Here is a 20117-nt window from a genome sequence, read left to right as displayed (position 1 = left end):
GGTAGGAAATACTGACATTACTTGTATTCCGGTTCATTTGGGATGTCTTGGCAGAGACCACTTTAATAATTCACTGTCCTTTCAAAGATCCCCCGTTGCATTTGCTGGGCCAATCAGTATTGATTCCATGACAGTTCCTGCCTTTGTACAGACCCAGCTCAATCTCTGATCTGTCTCAGCCCGTATGCCGAGTTTTAAAAATAAAGTGGATTTGGCAATAAACTATTGAAACATGAAAGGGTGATGAGTGTTATTGGGCCACTGGCTCATTTTTAATTCCCAAGTGCAGGATGAGGCAAAGTTCTCTTGATTGGGTACATTATTGCTTTTTTTTTTCTTCCTGGATTCTTATGGACATGATGAGTGTCAGCCACAAAGGGTTCTGGGAGAAGCCAAGCAGTTTCAGGAAAATTTCCAAATAAATCTACAAGATTTGGAGCGATTCAATGTGTAATATATATTTGCCATTTTTACTTTTTACATTGGGGTGAGAGTCAGCATAGTATGGTGAACAGAGAACTGTCCTCAGAGCCAGAATGACTTGGGTTCAATATGTGCCTCTGACCCATATAAAAGCTGTGTGACCTTAGGCAAGTCACTTAACTTCTCATTGCTCAGGGACATTCATTTAAACTAAATTAAAGAGAAAGTGCCAGCCCACACTGGTAGCCCTAGTTTACTTATCTGTGAGTTCTCTATATCAGTGGCATCAGTATCCAGGTCCATTCTTACATTGGGGATTAAAACAAAAAACACCCACCACTGCCATTCCAATGGGTGCCCAGTTGGCAGCCAGCTCTCTCAAAAGTCACAAATAACAGGACCAGCAGGAGCTCTTTTAACTTTAGCCTTTCACAGTTCACTACCTAAGCCCAAAGGCTTACAACTTTAGACAGGGAAGTAAACTTGGTGGTAGTCTAATCTGATGCCCTGATTTTATAGATGTTGAAATCAAAGCCCAAGATTTGAACCCAGGTTATCTGACTCTGAACCTGGCACTCTTCCCAATGTTTAATGTTGTCTCTCCTGGTGTATATGGTTTGTGAATGAGATAAGTGTATCTAAAATATATACATTTTATGTGTGTGTGGGTGTGTGTATCTTGGGTTCGATATGAGCCTCTGACCCATATAGGCTGTGTGACCCTAGATATAGATCGATATCTCTATATCTACATACATACATCCATATATATGTGAGAGAGAGAGAAAATGATGTAGTATAAAGTAGCCAGAGGATCTGGGTTCGAATCCAGTCTCTGTCACTTATTACCTATATTACCTTGGGCTGTCCCTTTGGGGCCTTGGTTTCCTCCTGTATAAAATGAGGGGGTTGCACCAGATAGCCTCTGTGGTTGGAGGCAGTATGGCACAAGAGAAGTTCAGTCGTTGACTTTGGAGTCAAAGGACCTTGTCAGATTGCCCTCTGACATATGGTAGTGCGTGACCTTGGGTAACTCACTTCCTTTCTTGACGCTGAAGTTCCCTCCTCTCTAAAATAAAGAGGTTGGTCCCAATGGCCTCTAACACCCTTCCCACTCCAGATCCATGATTCTGTCATTCAGTGACCTTTAATGTCTCTCTCTCTGATCCTGTAAGAAGAACAATGGATTTTGTCCGAGTCATGATCCAATGTCTGCCCCTCATTCCCTCCTCACCTCAAGCTCTTGGAATCCTTGTCATTGTTGTTCAGTCATGTCTGAGTCTTTGTGACCCATTTGGGATTTTCTTGGCAGAGATGCTGGACAGGTTTGCCATTTCCTTCTCCAAATCATTTTACAGATCAGGAAACTGAGACAAACAGGATTAAATAACTTGCCCAGGGTAAGATAGTGTCTGAGGCCAGATATGAACTTAGGTCTTCCTGACTCCAGGCAGTAAACCCTATCCACTGCACCATCTAACTGCCCCTTAGAATCTTGAGCTTCCTTCAAAACACAACACAGGTGCCATTTTCTATGGGAAACCTTTCCTGATCCCCTCAATTATTAACACTCTCCCTCTTGCAGTTACTTCATAGATAGTTTGCGTATCCTTTTTAACTTGAATGTGTACGGGTTGCATTCCATCCTCCCCTTCTCCCCCTCTCTCCCTCCCGGCAAAATAAACACATATATAAATTCCATGAGGACAGGGACTGTTTTGTTCTCTTTGATTTCCAGTGCCTATCACAGTGTCTGGTACCACAGTCGATGTTTGTTGAATTCAGATTTTGAACTGGTTATTTAAGTTGAGAGAGACAGAGAGAGAGAGAGAGAGAGAGAGAGAGAGAGAGAGAGAGAGAGAGAGGGAGGGAGGGAGGGAGGGAGGGAAAGAGAGAGAGAGAGAAGAGAAGAAAAAGAGAAGACATTGTTGTACTTTGTGTATGATTAAGAAAAGCAAAGTTTCATGACTCAGTGGTAAAATGTGTTTTCTTCCCCCAGGCAGAAGATGAGTTTGTGTATTGGCCAAGCCGGGAAGAGTCTATGAACTGTGAGGCCTTCACCGTGACCCTCATTAGCAAGGACAGACTGTGCCTCTCTAACGAAGAACAGATCATCATCCATGACTTTATCCTCGAAGCGACACAGGTATAGATCCCCATGTCAGTGGATGACAGATTCCTGGTGGGTTTCCAAATCACATTGACTTTAACCATAAAAACCAGGAGGCTTTCTGCCCTTGCTTTTTCACACCAGAGCGCTAGAAGAATCAAACCAAACTGATTAGGAATTTCTCCTCCCTTTAAAGATACAAAAACAATTCCCTGGAGCTTCTTCATGCTTTCTCTGATGTTTGAAACATCAGCCTTATGAGGGGCTTGCTCCAGGAAAGCAAAAGCTAAAATTTTCCTTGTATCTGTGTAATTTGGAGCCACACAAGTCCACATTTGAGGCCGCAGTGAAGCAGTGGGGAGAGAGCTGGCCTTGGAGTCAGGAAGGCCCGGGGTCATCTTGCCTCTGACACAAACTGGCCATGTGACCAGTCACCTGGCCTTCCAGTGCCCCGGGTAACTCCGACACTCGAGGTGCCAGAGCCAGGTGCCCATCTGCACTGGAAGATAGAGTTCCATTACAGGAAGCTCCCCATGCCAAAGAAATCATAGGTTGCGGCCAAACAAGAAAACAGTTATGGGGCTAAGTGAACACCTAGAACTCTTTTAACTGGTCAAACGGTGGCCCACTCTCCTTTTTTCATTTACTTTAAATAAATGACTTTAACTTTAAACTTTTTAAATTAGCAAATCTGTATTCTTTCCCTCCTACCTCCCCCAACTCCTTAAAAAAAAAAGAAAAGCCCATGTAATAAATAAGAATGTTTAAGCAAAACCAATTGTGGCATTGGCCACCTCTGTGAATATTTCTTTCTGTACCTTAAGTTTACCACCTCCATGTCAGAATATTTTGCACCCCTCTTTTTGTATCCCTCTGATGGGAGAGTAAACCAGGAGCCCCTTGTATTTTGTTGTGAGGCCTGGAAGTCCCTTCCTCTTTACATCCTGTTGTTTTCTTGTTAGAATTGGGACATGGTGGCGGTCTTAGTTTGCTTCCTTGTGCCTTGGCCAGAAGCCAGTTTTCAAGATAGTGGAACGCTGAATTAAATGGATAAACTTTGATTGAATTAAATGGATAATCCTTGACCTGTTTGTCATGTTGTTTTTAGGATGACTACGTCCTAGAAGTACGACACTTTCAGTGTCCCAAATGGCCCAATCCAGATGCCCCAATAAGCAGTACTTTTGAACTTATCAATGTCATCAAAGAAGAGGCCTTAACAAGAGATGGGCCCACCATTGTTCATGATGAGTAAGTATATTTCTTCACTGGACACATGAAGGCTTTTCGTGAATTAGTTACTGCTATGGTAGAGGGAATGGGGAAATCCATTTCTCTACTTTTGTGTGGATTTTACTGATTTAATTTTATTCATAAATATGTATGCACATACACAGGTTTCAGTTTCTTGTTAAATTACATTTCATTAACATTGACATCAAAACTTACTGATTGTTTGCATCAGCCAATGTATCTCTAAGATTGTAATTCCCTCCGAGATGAATTCATGGCCATGTTTAAGGCTACAAGGGACTCTTATTTAAGGACCTGTGGCTTCCGTGTATTATAGAATCTGAGTTGGAAGGCACTTTGGAGGACATTTAGCCCAGCCTATGCCTAGGCCATCCAGTCTCTGAAGACTTCAAGGCAGTGAAAGGTAGGAAGTTCCCACCTCCAGAGACACAGCATTTCACTTTTGGATAACTCCAATTGTTATAGGCAGCTTTAAGCTTAAACTGGACTCTCAGCTACTTAGACATATTTCTCCTCTCCTCCTTCCACCTCCTGAGGGAGGTCAGCCTTAGAGCCAGGAAGACTTATGGTCAGGTCTCACTTTGATACGTTCAGGCTGTGTGACCTTGGGCAAATCACCTGGAGCAGGTGCCAGCCTGCCTCGGTAAAGCCTTCATCCAGGAGTTTCATGTGCCAATGAAATCACAGGCCCAGTCTCTTGGCCTCTTGTTGTATGCCCTCTGAGACTGAAGAAAAAAGTCTGATGCTTCTCCCACATGACAGAAAGCCTTTCACATCCTTGAAGGCAGCATGTTGTGTCCTCCCTTCCATCTGCCAAAACTATTCTTTTCCAGGCAAAATATCTTCTATTCTTCATGACATGCGCTCACTGCCTCCTCTTGACCTTCTCTATTTTACCAGCGCCCTTCCTGATTAATATCGGCATAGCTTGCAGCATGTCAGGTGTCTTTTACATTTTGCCTACTTCATTCTGAACATCGTAGGACCCCAGATCTAGAACTGGGAAGGACCTTGGAGGTCACCTTATCCACCCCCTTCATTTAAGGAAACTGAAACCCAAGGCATTGAGGTAATTTGCACAAGGTCACATGGGTAGCAAACATCAGAACTGGAATTTGAACCCAGATCCCCTGCCTCCAGAGTCAGCACTCTTTCTACTGTGCAAATAACTGGGAAAGAAACTTTTAAAACTTTGCAGCAGATTGTCCATGACCTTTACAACAGCTGCTTGGTGACTTGGTTTCTAAGAACAAGCTAAGTTGCTGATCTCAGATTCAGAGCTTAATGAGAAAAAGAGAAGTGGAGTCACAGAAACCTTATGGCACATGAACATCCCTCACTGTCCTTCATGGCTGGTACAGGCCCACAAAGTCACTTTTTGACCCTGAATCTAGTGCTTCGTGTGTCTTACTGATGTTTCAATAATGAGACATAATTATGAATTGCTTGATTCCACTTTTGTTCCAATGACTTTATGGGTACTTGGAAAGTACAGTTCAATCTCAGTAGAACCATTGACTTCAATTACTCACCGTGTTTGTTAATTCAATATCTGGAGCCAACCAGACTTGTTACTATCGTAAGTTATCAAGAGAGGCAGCATGGAGTAGAAAACACCAATGCCTACCCCAGTTTGAGTCTCAGCTTAACTAGTTATACAGCCATGGAACAGTCACTTGACTACCCTGAGCCTCAGTTCTCATCTGTAAAATATTTGTACCACCTACCTCATAGGGTCATAGGAAGATGAAATCCGGTAATGGAAGCAAATGATTTTGTAACCACAGATGTGAGCTCTTTCACCTTCTGTTCATGGGTGGCTCACCAAGGTAGACGTCAATGGAATCTCAGAGCCTAGTAGGTCATGAAGGGATGAGTTCTTGTCCAGATGGGGGCAGGTGGGACCCTTTTGCATCATGGAGCAGTAGAGGAATTGCTACGTGTTTTTTGGTATGTGCCATGGAATCCTTGGAAGCCGCCATTCCTCTGGATCCTTTGGTGCACATGTTCCCAGAAGTTTTGCTCACAGATCCCTTTTTGAGGACTACTTAGGTTTTCTCTTATCAGGATTTTACTGGTGGGGCAAAATCAGCCTCCTGTCTTATTCTGGCTCGATGCCATTTCTTCTGGCGTGAGGTTTCTCTCATTATTGTCTTAGACGTTCATCTGGTGCTGACTTCCATCTAGGACAAGCTTGTGTCCTTCTGGAGTGTCTCTTCTGTGCTTGGGACCCTTTCCTTCTGGTCTTAGATATTTGTTTGGGGTGGGTAGGAGTGGGACTGCCCCTTGTTTATGCCCTGGCAAATTGTGTCACTGAATAATTTTCACAGATAACTTGTGACACATTCACACTACCCATATCACACATTTCAGCTTACTTCGAAAGAATTAAACCCAATTGTTGAGTAGCTCTTGGAGTTATATGTATACTTCATTAATATAATAAGCTATTTGAGTTACATAAGAGATCAGCAATTCCTTACTGATTAATACGGTATTAATTTTGCTTGGATTTTCCAGTTATTAACGTTACTACACTTTCTAGCTGCCATGTTCCGTGGTGGAGTAGCTATCGGCATTCATAATCCTTTTATTACAGGAAATCAGACTTCACTGTTTAAAAAAAAATTTAAACTTGTTTAAATTTTGATATTTATGTTTTTATTTTGATATTTATTTATTTGATAATAGATAGAGGATATCTATTGATATCCCTTGCTTTTATTTCTGAATATTCCCTTCCCTTTCTTTACCCCTGAGAGGTTACAAAAAAATTTAAGGAAGAAGAAAAAAAAGCAGTTTAGCAAACCCAGCCATATTCAATATTCCACACGTCTCCTTCCCCACATTTTTTCACATCTTCTCTAGAGTCAAGCTTGGTCAACCAATTTAGGTCAGCCAAACACTAAGCATTTATTAAATGCCTGCCATGTTCCAGGAATTGTACTAAATGCTAGGCCACAAATACAAGAATGAAACAGTCCCATACTCTTAGCAACCTCATTGCAGCTCTGTCTACATAGCACAAAGAGTAGTGAAAATCTGAAAAAACACAGTTATTTTGATTTGTTTTGTTTTTGCTTTTTGGAAGGGGGAATGCAGGGCAATTGGATTTAAGTGACTTGCCCAGGGTCACATGACTAGTTTTGTATTAAGTATCTGAGGTCAGATTTGAACTCAGGTCCTGCTGACTCCAGACCTGGTTCTCTAGTCACTGTACCACCTAGCCACCCCTAAAACCACAGTTATTTTGATCCCTGTAGACAGCCTCTTTATGTAAGTCAGGGCCAGAAATTTGTTGTGGGGCCTGAAGCATCTGATTATTACTTTGATCAAAGAAACAGAGGTGCTTTGCTCAGTTTCTGTCCAGCTGATTTCCCCTGTTGGGTCTTTTACTTCAGTTTTCCCACTGACCTGACTCTCCCACACACATACCTCTGGGTTTTCATGAGCTACATTGATTCCAGGAAAGTTCTACCATTTCTGCCCTCGAAACCCCACCCTCATAGTTAAACTACAGTGGGAAACCTGGAAGCATTTTATGTCAATGGCACACAGCTCCTCCTGTGTTCATGGAGCAGGGCACTGTTAGACCTCCAGAAAGGCTTTACTAGAGCTCCTCACGTGCATATGGCTTTCAGGCATGTTTGTTGATGGCAGGGGAGTCTGTGCCAGATGCTTAAAGGTGGCTCCTCTGGACGTCAAGCAAAAGTAACTGAAACTGAAAGCGACCCCAGGGTGAAAGCCCCAGCTCTTTATTCCTGAAGGAGTGAAACATCACGTGTGCCCTAACCTGGGGGATTTTTAAGTGCCAGTCCTAGGTAGACAAAACTTATCTTCATCCTGAGATAGGGACAGATCTCTAAGAAATGAAATAAGTTTCACCTGTGAGGCACTAGTTAAATCCAGTGCCACCTCACTTATGGAGAAGGGTCAAGTCCAAAGAGGTGACTTGTCCGGATAATTTGTCTCCAAAGCACTGACTTTTATGTGAATGATTTCTAATGGAAATATTTCTAGGATCGACTGGCTGACCCTTCCCAGCTTCATTCATTAAAAGGCAATTAAGTCCATTCCTGATGACTTGGAGTTATCATCACCCTGTATACCCTGTTTGCTTGGACAGTGGCAGCAGTGAGCATGGGGAACTTCAGAGCGGGGGAGAGCTCAGATGGAATGATGTTTTGCCTCTAACAGCTAATATCACTGAAATCCCAACAAGTCTGATGCCTTCCTCTGAATAGAGTCCTTCTGTCTTTACCAGGCTTTTCACAAACCTAGAGTAACTGATCACTGTCTGCTCCATCAACCTCCTTCCCTTCTTTTCAGAGGTAGAGAAGGGACTCTGGGTGTGGAATATTGCATACACTTTCATACTCTGATGTCCAGTTAATTGATTTTGCTAAACTGCTTACAGACTGTGGCTATTACTGTATACAATATTCTCCTGGTTCTACTCCCTTCACTCAGTGTTAGTTCATATAAGTCTTTCCAGGTTTCTCTGAAGTCCATCATTTCTTATAGCATAATAGTATTCCATGACATTCATATTCCACAGCTTGTTTAGCCATACTCCAGTTGATTGGTGTCCCCTCAATTCCCAGTTCTTGGCCACCACAAAAAGAGCTGCTATAAATATTTTTGTCCATTTGAGTCCTTTTTCCCATTTTTATGATCTCTCTGGGATACAGCCCTAGAAGTGGTATTACTGGGTCAAAAGGTATACACATTTTTATAGCCTTTTGGGCATAGTTCCAAATTGCTCTCCAGAATGGTTGGATAAGCTCACAACTCCACCAACAATGAATTAGTGTTCTGACATTCCCACATCCTCTCCAACATTTATCATTTTTCTGTTTTGCCATATTAGCCAATCTGATAGGTGTGATGTGGTACCTCAGAGTTCTTTTGATTTGCATCTCTCTAATCAAAGTGATTTAGAGCATTTTTTCACATGACTATAGCTTTAATTTCTTCCTCCAAAAACTGCCTGTACATATCCTTTGACAATTTATCAATTGGGGAATGACTTGTATTCTTGTAAATTTGACTCAGTTCTCTGTATATTTTAGAAATGAGATCTTTATCAGAGACACTGGTTGTAAAAAATTCTTTCCCAGTTTTCTGCTTCCCTCCTAATCTTGGTTGCATTGACTTTGTTTCTGCAAAAACTTTTCAATTTAATGTAATCAAAATTATCCATATTATATTTCATAATCTCTTGTTTGGTCATAATTTCTCCATTCTCCATAAATCTGACAGATAAACTATTCCTTGCTCCTCTAATTTGTTTATAGTATTAGCCTTTATACCTAGATTGTGTACCCATTTGTACTTTATTCTGGTATATAGTGCCAGCAGTCTTTGGTCTATGCCCAATTTCTGCCATGCTATTTTCCAGTTTTTGCAGCAGTTTTTGTCAAACAGTGAGTTCTTATCCCAGAAGCTGGGGTCTTTGGATTTATCAAACAGCAGATTGCTATAATTGTTGACTACTGTGTCTTGTGTACCTAACCTATTCCACTGATCTACAATAAGTAATTATTAAACACTTACTATGTGCTCAGTGGGCATGCCGGTTGGTGTTGCCACAGTACATAGAGCACTGGGCTTAGAGTCAGGAAGACTCATCTTCATGAGTTCAAATCCAACATCAGATATTTAACCGCTCTGTGACCCTGGGCAAGTCGGTTAACCCTGTTTGTCTCAGTTTCCTCATATGTAAAATGAGCTAGAGAAAGAAATGGCAAACACCCTAGTATCTTTGCTAAGAAAACCCTAAATGGGGTCACAGAATCAAATATGACTGACCAACAAGAACAAAATGTGCTCAACACTGCAGTAGGCACCTGAGATACAAAGAGAAAAGTAAAACATTCCCTGTCCTCCAGAATCTTTTTTATTTTAAACAAATATTGTGAAATGGTTTTAGGTGAAAACAAGACTGGTTATCTTTAGTCCATTTCTCCTCTTCCCACCATGCAATGTTGGAACTGTTAAGACAGTGAACTTCTGTTCTATTTCTTTGAAATAATTACTTTGGAACACCAGTCAAAGCTCTTTAAGATTCTTCATAAAATAGTAGGATTTTATTAAATTATTAACATTTGGGGACCATTTTTAGAACCAGAGTTTCTGTTATATTCCATTTAATGAGCTCCGGCTTCCATGCATGGGATACTCTGTCTCAGATACTAAAGCTCACACTCATTCATACTTGGTGCCAAGATTTAATCTGATAGCTCACAAATACTCTTTTTTAGGTGCCTTACTCTGAAATAAACAGCATTTTCAGAATACTACAGACCCCCTTTCTCAGTAGCTGAATCTGCATCATTATGGCCAATTTTAAAAACCACGACTCATGTTCCTCATGGCATTCTGAAAGTCTCCCATTACATGACTAACATTCATTGAAGATAGTACTCAGTCATTTTAGGGTTTTTTTCCCCAAAAAACATTTCTCTCCATCATAGATTGGCCTAAGTGACTAAGGATAGCTGTGTATGAAAATAACATTACTCATTGACCCTGTAGAAATGCCAGCCACCATACATCTCCTTTATGGAAAACACCACGAGGCTCATTTCATTCATTCAGCAAAGATATTTCAAGCACCTACTATGTACCATGGGCTTTGCTAGGTGCTGTGAAAGTATAGTGCATAGCTTTTCATTTGTACCAACTGCTGATGGTCTGTCCTTGCTACAAACCTTTATCCATCAAGAAAGATATCCCAAGTATATTTTTTTTTCCTTAGAGTTCACATTGAGTCTTCCACTCACCTCTAATACTATATTCACAGGATTAAGAGTAGGAAGGCACCTTAGAGATTTTCCAAACCAATTCCTTCATTTTACAGACAAGGAAATACACCCAGAAAGATTAAGTGGATTGGTCCAAAGGTCATTGTGGCAAAGCCAGGACTTGGAATTAGGTCTTTACCTCTGAGTCTGGTCTCCTTCCACAATACTAGATGTCATTCCCCATCTTTACTGCAGAGAGGACTTCCTTCATTTTCTTTAATCTTTTTTCTTGTCATCTCTAAACTTGTTAATCCCAAGGCACAGTTGTTTTGTTTTTCCCCAAGGATCCCCCTTGTCTCCCTCTGAATATGCAAAAGTTCTGTGATTTTCCTTCCTGGTATAGGAACTCTCTCCACCAACAGGAGATTGAAGACTTAGCAGATATATAAGTCCATTGATAACAGAATGGATATTGTTATGTACAGAGTATATGCAGCCACTGGGCTCCCCATCCGCTAAATGTCAACCTCCATTAGGAAAAGTGTCATACATTTGCAGAGCTAGAAGGAGCCTTAGAGGTCATCTGGTCTAAACCCCTTAATTTAAAGATGTAAATCTATGATTTAGTAGATAATCCTAGGGACTAAATCACATCAGCTGTTTTTCTCCTATCTTAGAACACACACACACACACACACACACACACACACACACATTCCATTCCATTCCATTCGATGCTCTAACCCATCATTTCCCAAACTAAGAACAAATCTACTGATAGAAGCTATAAAATCCTGATCCTTGGGACAGAGGAGATGAGAGAAATCAGGGAGCAAACAGAAAATTATGCCTATCATTCCCCAAAACCATCATTCATAATTATTGTTACATAATTTAATATTTTTAAGGAAAAATAACTGTCATTGAAGTTTTCTTGAGAATTCCCTGTTCACATCACATAGTCCAGAACCTGAAAGGCACCTTTCCAACCTTTGTTTTCTGTTTACATCCTGCCTACAAGAATTCAGGCAACCCTCACTTTCCATCACGATGCAGCAGCATCTTAAACCGATCTTAGATTCTAGCCATCCCCAGCTGTGCATGACATCTGGACATCCATTTCTACATAATAACATCTGACTTCTCTAATCGCTGCCCTAGCAATGTCAGTACCCAGTGCTGGAGTTTAAAAGAAAAAAAACACAGTTAAAATGGTACAATGGAAGGAGCATTGGAGAATAAATGCAGGTGATATAAAAATCATTCTTTTTTCTAGGGCACCGGAGTTCAAGGGCCTGGGTTCCAAATCCAATTTGCATTGGAGCTGTTGGAGCCACCACTTCCTTATCTGTAAAGGAGGAAGTTGTCCTAGATAACTGCCAAGGACCCTTCCAGCTTTGTTAGTGATGATACAGTCCTTTATCCTATTGAAGAAAGCTTCTGCTAGTTCAGGAGCACAGTGGTTAGATATACTCTGTGTAACATAAACTCTCTCAGGTTACTGAGCCAGTTCTACCTTCCCAATGCTCCTTGCTCCCCATGACTTTCCTTCTGTTCCCTGTACTCCCACTCTAGTATGAGCCCTCATTACCCCCTGCCTAAACTCTTGGCAATAGCCGCGTCCCAGGTCTTCCCCCCTCTGCTCTCTGTCCCCTCTAATCCATCCTGAGTAGAGTTGCCATAAAGTGTCTTTATTCTGCTTTACATCTAAGGCAGAATGTCATCACTCCCTTCATGACCCCATAGTGATTGCCTGTCCATTAAATCTGTAACTGGTATTAAAGAAATAGAGAGAAAGGGAGAAGGAGGGAAGGAGAAGGGGAGACAGAAAGAAACAGAGAGAGAAAAGGAGAGGGAGAGACAAAGGGAAAGGTGGGAAGGAGAGAGAGACAGAAAGAAAGGGAGAAGGGAAGGAAAGAGACAGGAGTGAAGAAGAGGAAGAGACAGACAGAGGGAGAAGGAGGAAAGGAGAGGGAGAGACAAAGGGAGAAAGAAGGAAGGAAGGAGAGAGAGAGAGAAAGAAAGGAAACGAGGGAGAGATGGAAAAAGAGAGGGATAAGGGAGAGACAGAAAAAAGAGACCAATTACTACTAATAATACCTATTAGCATAGTAATACCATGAATGATAGATATTACCAGTACCATTTTTCAGATAAGAAGCCTGAGGCTCAGAGAGAAAGAGTGGTTTGCCCATGGTCACACAGGTAGCAAGTGTCAGAGGCAGAATCTGAACCTGGATCTTTCCGACTCCAAGTTCAATCTTAGCTGTTAAAGCCAGTGGTTGCTGTGGTGTCTCCAGCGTGGCTGTGTTCACATAATCCCTGCTGCCTCACTCATCTCCCAGCTCCCTGTGCAGCGGCTCAGGAGAAGCCCAGACGATCAGTCCTTTCCAGTGTCTCTGCTTCCAATCTCTCAGTATGTCTAAAGGAGCCGTGTCATCTTCTTCCCCAGGTACGGAGCAGTTTCAGCAGGAATGCTTTGTGCCCTTACCACACTGTCCCAGCAGCTGGAGAATGAAAACGCCGTGGATGTTTTCCAGGTAGCGAAGATGATCAATCTTATGAGGCCTGGAGTCTTCACAGACATTGTAAGTAATGACTCACCTTCTAGCCGCTAATGTGGACATTAAAACTTAAGACCCTCTTTTATTTCCGATGACTTGGGCTCGGTTATTTCTGCATTGAGCTTTGATCAGATTACTTCAACCTGCAAGTTCTTATCAGTTTACAGCTATCTGTAGTGCCAGTGGACAGCACTCAACTTGCTGCCTTGAAAAAAATGTTGATTTCTACCAAAATCAAAATGTTCTGTGCAGATATATCCACCATCTAGAAAAACCTAACAAATCTAGAAACATCATTCCAAGGGCAGCTACCAAAGGGATTTTCCTTAAACAAATCTGACCATGTTACTCTCCTACTCTGGAAATTCCAGTGGCTCCCTATTATTATTTTTTTTCATAAAATATGGATTCTTCTATTTGGATTGTAAAGCCCTTCATTGACTGGTCAAAGCCCATCTTTATACATTTGTTCCCTTCCTGAACTCTGCACTGTTGCCAAACTGACCTCCTTGCTTTTCCTAACACACAGTACTCCGTCTCCTCTCTCTAGGTACCTACACTCAGACTTTCTGCCATGCTTGGTGGAAATTCCATGACTTAGAATTCCCTATTGTCTTCAAGGGGCCACAGTGGATAGAGCACTGGGCTTGGAGTCAGGGATACTCATCTTCCAGATTCAAATCTGGCCTCAGAGACACTTACTAGATGTATGACCCTGGGCAAGGCATTTAATCCCTCTTTGTCTCAGCTCCTCATCTGTGGTTGGCCATTTCCTTCTCCAACTCATTTTTACAGAGGAGGAAACTGAGGCAAATAGGGTTAAGTGACTTGCCCAGAGTCATGTAGCTAGAATGTGCCTAAGGCCAGATATGAACTCTTCCTGACTCCAGGCCCTAAACTCCATCCAACTAGCTTCCCTGCCTGGTACAGAATAGTCACTTAATAAAGGTTTATTGAATTGAATTGAAACTAAGTAGAATAGAGGATAGAGCCCTGGGCCTGGAGCAAATCATGTCATCACCCTCCTTAATTTCCTCATCTGTAAATGGTGACAGTGACAGCAATTTACTTCCCAGGGTTGTTGTGAGGATCAAATGATATCTTTGCAAAACCTGAAGTGCTGTATAAACTCTAGAGATGAATCTTAGTGTCCAGAACAAGACTTAGAATACAGTCACTTGAACAGAATGTATACATCTTAAGGGATCAGGTGTGCTTAATTTTTGCCTTTTTTATCCCAAGTGGCTGGTAGGTGCTTAATAAATACTTTTTGATTGATTGACTGATTGATTAAAGTCAGGCATCCTTAAGTCCTGCCTTCCACTGTGTGACAATGGGCAGAACGTCCCTTCACCCACAGTGCCCCAGGGACCCAACATGATTCTGCCAAGTTACCAATCTACAAAAATAGAGGGTCTCCCCATCAATTCTAGTCACACACACACTTCCTAGGGGGAAAATGTTAATTAAGATAGATAGATATAGATATATGTATATGAGGTTGTTGAATCCTAGCACATAATTGGTATTTAATGAGTATTTATTGACTGACTGGTACATGAGCCAGTCACATGGGATTGAATGACTTCACTCACTTTTTTGGCTCAGCATTAACCCAAAACTGTATTCTCTTATTTCACTTTCTAGGAACAGTACCAGTTTGTCTACAAAGCAATGCTCAGCCTGGTTAGCACTAAAGAAAATGGAAACGGTCCCATGACCGTGGACAAAAATGGCGCCGTGCTGATAGCCGATGAATCAGACCCTGCCGAGAGCATGGAGTCTCTAGTGTAATTGGAATCCTGAAGAGGCACTTGATTTGTAGAACGAAGGAAGACTGAGAGAACTTTTTTGAGGCCTTTTTTGCCAGACTCTAGGTTATACAATAACCCAGTTACTTTTTTACACTGATAAAAAGTTTTGATATTTATTTTTTGCCATTTTATGTCTTAATGGTATCCTACTGAGCATTTGCACCTCTGTTTATTTCACACAGTGAAACACAACTTTATCTCGTTTGCACTATCTGATCAGTGTTACTGCCTATAATATCTTACTACAAAAGCGACCCCTGGTCTGACATTCCATGGCGACATATTGCTACTTTTAGTCCCATGCAGTGATGGTTTTTGTTAATGACAGTGAGCCTTGAGTCGTTGATTTGTGAATGCTAAACCAGTCCCATTCTTTTTAACCAACAGCGCTGTACTTGTCCCCAGCCCCCTCCCTTACTCTTTCAATCACTTTGGTCGATATTGTATGCCTTTTGTAGTTCAGTAGAGTGGATGAACACTGTTGTTGCCGTGTTGTTTTGTTTTGTTTTGTTTTCAGACTTTAGCAGGGGATTGGTAGCCATGTATATGAACAAGGTGTAATTGCCTCCTGGGCATTAAACGATTCCATTTGTGGTGGCTCTGATTTCCACTGGGATAGCTTGGAGGCATGGTAGCTGCTTCATATGTCCTTCACTTACCATTGGCAAAGTGTGCAAAACCATGTGGGACATAGGCAGCAGGTTACAGACTCCACTTCAGAATTCACAGTTATGTCCAAATAAAGGCTGACATTGCTTTCTGGGTTTTATGGCAGCCATGTGGATCATAATGTTTGTTATATCCATCATAATGATCTGAATCAGCAACACAGTAAAATCAGGGCTGTCTTTAAAAAAATAGAGGTAGCAATATTTTCCATAACTGCGCTATTGAATACCTTTAATTCCTTTACATTAATGCTTCTTGACCATGACATCACCCCCAGTGGGATGTTGTTGAATGAAATGAACATTTCCTTAATCTCACTTGTTGCCATTTTTGCAGGTGTGTAATTTTGAAACGAGTGCTCAAAAGTACTGATCCATATTCCTGGTGAAGCAATCTAATAAAAACTACCTACCAAGTTAGCATTCTCCTTCTTTTCTTGCCAAACTTTTCATGACAAATCTCTTAGTTAACATATCCCCTTCCAAATAAGATCTGATCTTTTTTTCCTATCATTTCAAGGTTCTTAGTCTCATTTTAAGATGAAAACACTGGGTTGGCAAAAGTTGGGAACTTGGAGTTGGTTGCTGGAACTCCCACATTTGAGGTTAGCAATGAATCTGTAATTACGGTCTGTCTTTTCTAGGAGCGAAAGCAGACATTGTACAGACACACACATGTGTGTGAATGTATACTTGCATCTCCGTAACTAAGACTGATATTCTCAACCATGGCCAAGAGAAACTTATTTTGTTTAGTGAATCTTGGATTGTGCTCACTCTTTGAAACACAATAGGATTTTTGCCTTAATGGAAAAATGAAGAGAGTTAAGATAGTTCTGTAAACTGTTAGGTGGGAAAACCCAATCATACTTAGGAGGATCCAATTGATTTTATTTGCATGCATGCATATACTAGAGATGGCTGCTCAGAAAATGGGAAGCTGGCCTCAGAAGCCCTGGGTCTGGTAAAAATAAGTTGTATGTTTAATAAAACACTGAACTCACAGACAAGAATATCTAAGTCCATGTGGCCAGGCACTTGAGAACATTAAGTGATTATCAAACTCACTTCAATTTGGCATTATCAAAAGGCCAACCATACAGTCATGGTATGGAGAGTTGCTTAAGGAATGACATGGTGGTGGGCTGAACCCCAAAGTGACAGCTTTTGGGTGGCACTTTCTCAAGTGAAACAGCTTTTCAGTCATTTGCTTACAAGCCCTGATGAGGTATGCCTCCTGATCTGACCATCATACAAGCCTCAACAAGAATGATTGTTATACTAGTCTGGAGATCTGTCCTGCAGAGACTTCCTTTAATGGTAGTGCTTACTTGTTCTGCATGTGACAGGTGGATTCAGAGACATTTTACCACTCCCACTGTTGCCACTGAAATTGGCACCGGGAAATCCCAACTAGTGGTGTGAGGAAGTTGGACCATTGGATGTTTTGTGTTCTTTGATGGAAATCAGAGGTCCTTCAGAGACCTGTGAAGAAGGGAGGGTCTCAAATCATGGTAAAATCCAGAGATTTGAGTCTGATGAGGTATTCCATTATTTGCATTTTAGTGCATGTTTACTTTCCATGGGCTCCTGCTCATTTTAGTATTGGTTTAACAGAGAAGGTCACAGTGGGAAATGAATGGTGATGGGAGATTGATTGCCACATTTTGGGCCTCCCTCTTAACCCTCCCCTCTCCCCCATCCCTATATGAAATAATGTTAGAGCTAGGACTCATTTTCATTTGCAGTGATTGTATTGGTAAAAGTGAATGTTGGGTGTCAATAGAAAAAAATACATAGAAAGTATGCATTTTTGTGTTATTTACTGAGGGCTCAATTTATGGAAAATAACTTTCATCTAAGTTTTGTTGAACTTGGTCATCATTTACCTTGTGTCAAAAGAAAGAGCTGGCTAATGCATAGGCTAGAAACTACATTCTAAGGGAAATTCAGAAGTTCTTAGGAATGAATCAGGCAGTTTCCATAGCAGAACTGAACCAAAGTCTACAAGATCCCTATCCACTCTTGAGTTACTGCTCTGTCTTGCCAAAGTAGTTCATATACTTTTTCACAGGAAGATAGAGGTGTCCATCCAACTCTTTCCCATTTGAACTCTAAATACACAAGTTTGTACCATCTTCCCAGTAGCAGAGAGTCTAAAAGAATGCATCCACGTTCATTCTTTGAGACATAAGTACATGGCTTAACTACAGAACAAGGTTATTATCACTTGCACTCAGGGGGAAAAGAAATAGCTATTGCAAATTCATGCATGCTTGACTATATGAGAAGCTCTTTGGTGAATTTAAGCCCTAAAGAAACAGCATACAGCCATCACACAAAACTGAATTCGAATGATCAGACCAATTGGCTATGGGTTCTGGACACCTGAGAAGTGGCATTCTTAGTATATCAGAATATTTTTCATTTGAAAGTCACATTTCTCCTTTTACATTTCAAAAGGCTTGCCTACCAGTAGGGTTTTGGAAAGAATGTTAGTCGGTTTTTCCTGATTTTTAAGTCCTTTGGAGTCCATTCCAAGCAGCTGGATCAGAGAAGGTTATTTTCTTAATGGTCCTGATCATATGAGATGTTAGCCCAGGCTAATTAATGTCTTGGAACCTGAAAAATAACCTGAACTATTTTTAAATGACACAGCACAACTGCCCAGCTCAGAATTTCTTTGCTTTTTTTTAAAAAAACTGATATATTTAAAAGTTAAACTAGAGATACCAGTTTTACCAAAGATACATATTACTAATTCTCAGCAAAAAATAAAATAAAATAAAACAACAAAAACCCACCATAATTTAAGGAAGGAAGATTGAAACATAGTTTGTCTTAAAGATTTAGCAGTCATGCTTTAAGATGCATTTCCAACTCCTGTGTTCTGAAGTTTCTATTCCCTTGGTGCCAGTGAATTTGTATATGAAGGGAAAATGCCTGCTTTTTTTTTTCTTTAACAGCTGTAACTAGATTTCTTGCTAAACTTTTGGATTTGCCCTAAGTTGTCATTCAACGTGAGACATTGGCTTTGCTGATCTCTAGGGAGAAGACATGCAAAAATTGAGAGATGGAATTGTAATAAAGATATTTGGCCCTTGACTTTGTCTTAGCTGTTAAAAAAATAAACTTTTTAGTATTTTTGTTAAATATTTGCAAAGGGAAACATTTTCTACAGAGGATTAATTAATTTCAAGAAAAATATCTTGAGTTTTAAGAATAAACATGTCTCCAGAAGAGGAGACCATCAATTTTATAAGCTGTCACGACTCTCCCAACATTTGGGGAAGTGACTCTTTTTGTTAAGACATTTGAAACTAGCGAGCAGCCATTGTTTCTAAAGAACTCGGCCTTCATGTTGACTCACGTTTCTTTGACTTCATTTTGAAATAGCAGAAATCATTAAAACTGTAAATATTTTGTTGCTTGGATAAGCATCTTCTGGGAACTTTGTATCTATGGTATATAATCATAGAATTTTATATTTTCATATAAAGCTGATTTTTTTCTAGTTTCAACTCCTTCATAGTTGTTTTTTTTGTGTGTGTGTGCGGTGGATATGTGAATACAGCCTTTCTGTGTACTGAAAGTAGCACGGACCATCATCACATTCCAAAAGAATCCAACGCCATGTTCTTTCTTTGGGGCAGTGATTGTGAAAGTTGGATTTTCTTTTTCATTCCATTGTCAGAGGGCAATAGGAATTAGGCCTAATGAGTCATTAAACACATCTGTTGCATTGGACCCATTTTGGAAAAAGTGGTGTTTTGTTTTGGGGTTTTTTTCCATTTTGTTTTTGGGGTTTTTTGTAACTTGAAGAATTACCTTTTTTGGTTCTGTTTAAAACTATATCAAATCATTCTATGATAGTGTTATTTAATATGTAAATTGTATTGCTATACATAAAATAAAGTATGGTTTTTTGATGTATTGGTGGTGTTGAGCATTCTGTGAGACAGTGTCATCTAGCAGTCTGCCAGTACCCAAATGAAAGCAGGTAACTTATTTACACTGTGTTGTGGTACAGTGTTGATATTCATCCCATTCTTAAACATCAAAGGTTACACTACCCCTTCTCTTTCTCACCTTCAAACCCCACTCTTTAGCAACTGTTGACATTACAATGAAAAAAAAAGGGCATAGCTCTTTTAAAATTCAGATCACAGAGAGTGGTAGAGAACCTTACAGATTACCTAGTTCAGCGCCCTCATTTGACAGATGAGGATACCAAGATTTGGAGCTGGAGTTTAGACATGACTGAGGCCAAGGGCTCTCAACCTTTATTGTGTCCTGGACTCGAGCAAACTGGCAAAGCCCATGGGACCCTTCTTGGAATGATGTTTTTAAATGCCTAAAATACATGGGAGGACCAACTATATTGAAACATGATTATCAAAATAAAAAAACAAAAATAAATGAAGAACATAATTAGGCCAACTCCCTCATTTTGCAAGTGAGATAACCTAAGGCCTAGAGAGAAGTAACTTGTCCGAAGTAACAAAGATAGAAAGCAGAGGCAGGTTATGGACCAGCCT

The 20117-nt window shown here is 40.6% G+C and overlaps 1 protein-coding gene across 3 annotated transcripts in view; it reads left to right on the top strand.

Annotated features, from left to right (window-relative positions):
• Positions 1 to 19512, top strand: part of PTPRG (protein tyrosine phosphatase receptor type G) — a 783084-nt gene extending 763572 nt beyond the window's left edge. For all 3 annotated transcript variants that reach the window (XM_069084201.1, XM_069084200.1, XM_069084202.1), the window contains 4 exons: positions 2423 to 2569; positions 3642 to 3784; positions 12986 to 13121; positions 14745 to 19512. In XM_069084201.1, coding sequence (XP_068940302.1) covers positions 2423 to 2569; positions 3642 to 3784; positions 12986 to 13121; positions 14745 to 14891 — 573 coding nt within the window. In that variant the 3' untranslated portion in view covers positions 14892 to 19512. The remainder of the gene's footprint in view (positions 1 to 2422; positions 2570 to 3641; positions 3785 to 12985; positions 13122 to 14744) is intronic.
• The last annotated feature ends 605 nt before the right edge of the window (positions 19513 to 20117 follow it).

Source organism: Petaurus breviceps, unplaced genomic scaffold, assembly GCF_028583685.1.
Source record: "Petaurus breviceps papuanus isolate PSGF00001 unplaced genomic scaffold, PetGlider_PUasm1.0 174, whole genome shotgun sequence".
In the NCBI taxonomy this organism is placed as follows: Eukaryota; Metazoa; Chordata; class Mammalia; order Diprotodontia; family Petauridae; genus Petaurus; species Petaurus breviceps.
Note: the sequence above shows the minus strand (reverse complement) of the source record. Positions and strands in the feature narration are given on the sequence as shown.